General features: G+C 38.9%; 1 protein-coding gene across 1 annotated transcript; it reads right to left on the bottom strand.

Moving 5' to 3' along the window:
* Positions 1-1,263: 1,263 nt before the first annotated feature.
* Positions 1,264-3,132, bottom strand: LOC108253950. Its single transcript, XM_017448794.1, has one exon. The coding sequence runs from the start codon at positions 3,130-3,132 to the stop codon at positions 1,264-1,266; it is 1,869 nt and encodes a 622-aa protein (XP_017304283.1).
* Positions 3,133-4,705: the final 1,573 nt, after the last annotated feature.

Below are 4,705 nucleotides of genomic sequence, written 5' to 3'. Positions count from 1 at the left end.
AAAAATAATAACCATAAAGAGGGGTCTTGGGAATCAATCCCATTAGTGCCATACTGGCCAGAATCCCCGTTATTTAGTGACTTGATTTGGTCTAAAGTTGCAAGTCACATTGTTGGAGCCCCATAGTGGGTTATCACATGGCTGGAGCCCCCCCAGGGGTCCCCTCCCTCTGGGGAATGCGGAAACCCGCAAACCTGCAGGGGTGGTGTCCCCTGTGGGGGCCTCAGACATGTCAGTTTATTTTGCTTTGTTTTTTCCATCTATCATTTATTTTATTTTAGTTTAATCTATTATTTATACTTGTTATCTAATTTATACTTCTCTTTTTTAAAAATAAAAATTAAAAAAAAAAAAAAACCTACCTAACTTGTTTAATATTCAGTTTATTATTATGGAACTTTATTTCTCATATAATATGGTACATAGTAAGTTTCCAATTATGGGCTATTAATAGCAAACATAATTGTTGTTCATGATGTTGTTGCTTTGATGTGAAGTTAATGTGAGAGGAATCTTCTTAGCAGGCGACAGTTCTCAAGTAAGACAGATTTCTGAATTTTGTGGACGAGATATTGTGGCAGGTCAATCTTTTTTGTGTGGGTGTAGAAGCTTGGATGGATGAGACCATTGGTTGACATCACAACAGGAATTACTTCAACACTTGTCATATCCCACATGTTGCGAATTTCAATGGCAAGATCTTGGTATTTGTGGATCTTTGTTGCTGTAGAGTGAAGGATGTTGTGGTCTGCAGGATGAGCAATGTCGATGAGTTTGACTGTTTTTTTCATTTTTGTCTACCAGTACAATATCAGGCCTGTTGGCTTCAATCCTTCGATCTGTGATTACTGTCGAATCCCAATATATCTTCATATTTTCATTTTCAAGCACTGGTTGAGGCTGATATTTGTAATATTCTGTTTTGTCAGTGGTGAGGTCAAACTTCAACGCAAGAAATTGGTGTACAATTTTAGCAGAGGAATTGTGTCGTTGCAGATAGTCAGTATTTGCGAGGATGGAGCAACTGGATGTGATGTGCTGAATAGTTTCGGATACACGCTGACATAATCTGCATCGGTCGTCTACATTCTTCTTCTCGATGTGTTTCATGTAGTTCCTTGTTTCAATCACCTCATCTTGGATAGCAAGAACAAATCCTTCTGTTTCACCAAACAATGAACTTTTCTTCAGCCAAGCATTGGAAGAGTGGTGATTGTTGTTCAGGTGAGTTTTGAACCGGCTGTGTAGTGGTTTTTCTTCCCATCAATTGATCAGATCTACATTTTTGATTTGTTCTGGCATATTGTTACTATTCAGGTCTAATGCAGATAGATTATCATCAGCATCAACTATAGCTTGGTGAAGGGGAGATGTAGTCTTCTTGTTGAGGAAGTACTTCTTCAGGTTGAATTTCTCTTTCTGGGCAAACTTCTCAAGGTTTATGAGACCTCTACCTCCCATGGCACGAGGTAGGTATAGACGTTCCATACAACTTCTTGGATGATGAATGCGATGCTGAGTCATCAGAACTCGCGTCTGTCTATCTAAAGCTTGTAGATCTGTTTTCGCCCAAGGGATGATGCCAAATGAATAGGATAGAATAGGAACACACCAACTGTTTATGGCTTTGATCTTGTTTTGTCCATTCAATTCGGTTGTGAGGATCTTTTTCATTCTTGAGGCATATGCATTCTTCACCTTTTCTTTTGCTTCTGATTTGTTTAGTACAAGATCTTGTGACATTCCCAAATATTTGTAGAAGGATTCAAGTGATGGAAATTTGAAAGGTGTAAGAGAGAGTTCAATGTTTTCTTGATGCACTATATTTCCTCTTTTGACTTCAAGAGTGGCACACTTTTCAATTCCAAATTGCATATTGATGTCAGACGAGAAGATGGCGGTGGTTTCAAGAAGGGATTGCAGTTCGTCATTGTTCCTGGCATAAATCTTCAAGTCATCAACATATAAGAGATGGGATATGTTGAACATGGATGAAGTTTGTAGTTTGTACCCTTTGTTGGTGTTGTTCAAGATGTTGCTCAGGGGATTCAAAGAAAGACAAAACCACATCGGACTCCATCCATCACCTTGAAATATACCTCTCTTGATGGGAATGAATTCAGATTCAAACATAATGGTGGACCTGGTAGTAGTGTTATCACCGCTAGACATAGGTAATGAGAGGGATAGTTTGGTACACCATGCTTGCATACTGTGTTTCAGGAAGTTTATCAGAACAGGATCAATCTTGTAGATGTTGAGGATTTCTAAGAGCCAACTGTGAGGAACGGAATCGTACGCTTTGGCATAATCGATCCACGCCACTGAGATGTTCTTCTTCCGTTTTTTAGCTTGTGCACACAAGACATGATCAATAACAAGTTGTTCCTTGCAGCCTTTTGATTTTTCTCTGCATCCCTTCTGGTTTTCACACATGATGTTGTTCTCTGTGATGAATTTGTTAACTTGGAGAAGAACTATGTTGGTCATGAGTTTGAACATAGTATTGAGACACGTGATGGGACGGTAGTTCTGTGACAAGTCATTGTTCTTCGGTTTCAGATAAGTGATACCTTGATTGAGGAATACTGGCATTTTCGATGGATTTCGAAATATATCGTTGAAGTGGATTTTGAGGTGGACATGAACACTTGTGAAATATTTCCACCAGTAATTTTGTATTTTATCAAGACCGGGTGATTTCCAGTTATGAAGGCGTTTCACAACATGTAGGATGTCATCTAGTGTCACATCGGAAGAGGTCATAGGATTCACATGGTCGTAATTGTGTCGTTCATCTTCAATCCATGAACTGTCTTTCTTGTGTTCAGTGGTGTTTGACCAAAGAGTTTTCCAATAGTTTACAACCTCCTCTTTGTTAGGGAGTCCGTCATACATAGGGTTGGCAGGCCTTTCTAGCTTTTGATAGAATTGCTTTTCGTTCCTGGAAAACATCTTATTTTCACTAGTTCGTTTGAATGATTTGTTGTAGCGCCGTAGTCTTTGACTGAATGCTGCTATCTTTTGCTTCAAGTTGTCTGTTACATAATATGAAAACTTGTGATTGAAGTGATGATGTTTTGGATTCATACCATATTTCCAAAGTAGGGGTATGGATGGGTTCAGATCCATGCATAAATATTTTCAACCGAAAAATGAAAGGGAAAAGTACAACTCATCAAACCAGGATAGGATGGTTATTTTAACGTCGCCTTAAACCCTTGGATAATATGTGGAGTGATTAGACCAGTAATAAATCGTTCAGAAAAAAATAAAAAAAATGAACCAACTACCAACGCTAATGCTTGAAATTTGGGTCCAGAGTAAATTTAGAGAAGGAGAGTGAGGAAATTTTTTTTTAGACAATTTTTATTATTTTTTATAAGTTATTCCATGCAAGCCATGCATCTTACATTCATGTGTGACGTTTTATGTCATTACAGAACGTATTTCATCTAAGACTATAGACGGATTTATTCCCACAAAACCCAAATAAAACTCAGAATTTTTCAATGGTTTAGTATTGAATCCCCGTTGGAAAGATGATGGTTCCAGTATAACCGTAGTCCCGAAACTCTTCAACTTTTTTTCTTGTTCCTTTTCCAGACCTATTTACTTTCACCAGATTTTAATGGTGAATGGTACCCGTGGACGCAAAGCAATTTGCTCATATGTCAATGGGACTTTTCCTACCACGATATGATTTTACACCATCCAAATCTGCTTCGCTCAATGAGCCGCGTGGTTTTGAGCAAAGAGGAGCCGTGTAGTTTTGAGTAGAGCGCGGTGACAAATGTGCTTGCGCAAAAGGCGAACCTTCCCACTCGGTCCGTCAAGCACGCTCAGGTCTCCATCCCTATCCGTTCCCTGAGCGGGCCGTTTATATACTGTGCCAGTGTGCTTCGCTCCTTAAATGAACGCTCAAAGGAAACTACGCACTAATTTTGGTGACCGCTACGAGCGACGCTCAACGACGAGCCCCACTCTTTGAGCCCATAGGAAATAGCTTCTAGTATGTGCTACAATTTTCTCTATCGTTCATTTCATACTTTACACACTGCATCTAACGCAAAGCAGATATGGACAGACGTTCTGTCTCCTGATAACTATATTGGAACTATGCATCAATATAAACTCTTTGAATCAGATGTAAAATTTGAAACAAAGTCAAGTAAGCAAGTAATAGCTTTAGCACATGACAATCAGACGACCACTTAACTTGCCAACAGGTGCAGACCAACATGACTGATCTCTCACAACTTTTACTAAGTTACATAACTAGGCGGAATGAACATAGTCATAAGTTGTAGTTTATCTATAACCTTATCAAAATAGAGACTTACTAAAGTTAAACGAGTAGTTCAACTTAAGGTAAAAGTTGTGAGAGATACAGTTCATGTTTCTGCACCTTGGCTTTTCGTCTCTGTTTGTCCATGGTGCTCAAGCTATACTGGCTTACTGACTTTGGTTTCACCTTGTTCACCTGTCAAGGAGTTTTATTTTTACGGTTATAAGGTAAGAGAGCTCGTATAGTTGGAACAACATATACAACGACGAGAATGACAAACACGAAATGAATAATTGTAGTCCGGGGACTACTTGTAAGGTGTAGTGTTGGTAGTGCATTACATTTTGGGTTGACCGTTTTAGGCTGACCTTTCTTCCTAACGAAATATAGCCAGACTGGATTGGTTTAATAAGTTAA

Source organism: Diaphorina citri, unplaced genomic scaffold (genome assembly GCF_000475195.1).
Source record: "Diaphorina citri unplaced genomic scaffold, Diaci psyllid genome assembly version 1.1 scaffold5090, whole genome shotgun sequence".
NCBI classification, from domain to species: Eukaryota; Metazoa; Arthropoda; class Insecta; order Hemiptera; family Psyllidae; genus Diaphorina; species Diaphorina citri.
This window is presented reverse-complemented; position numbering and strand designations above follow the sequence as displayed.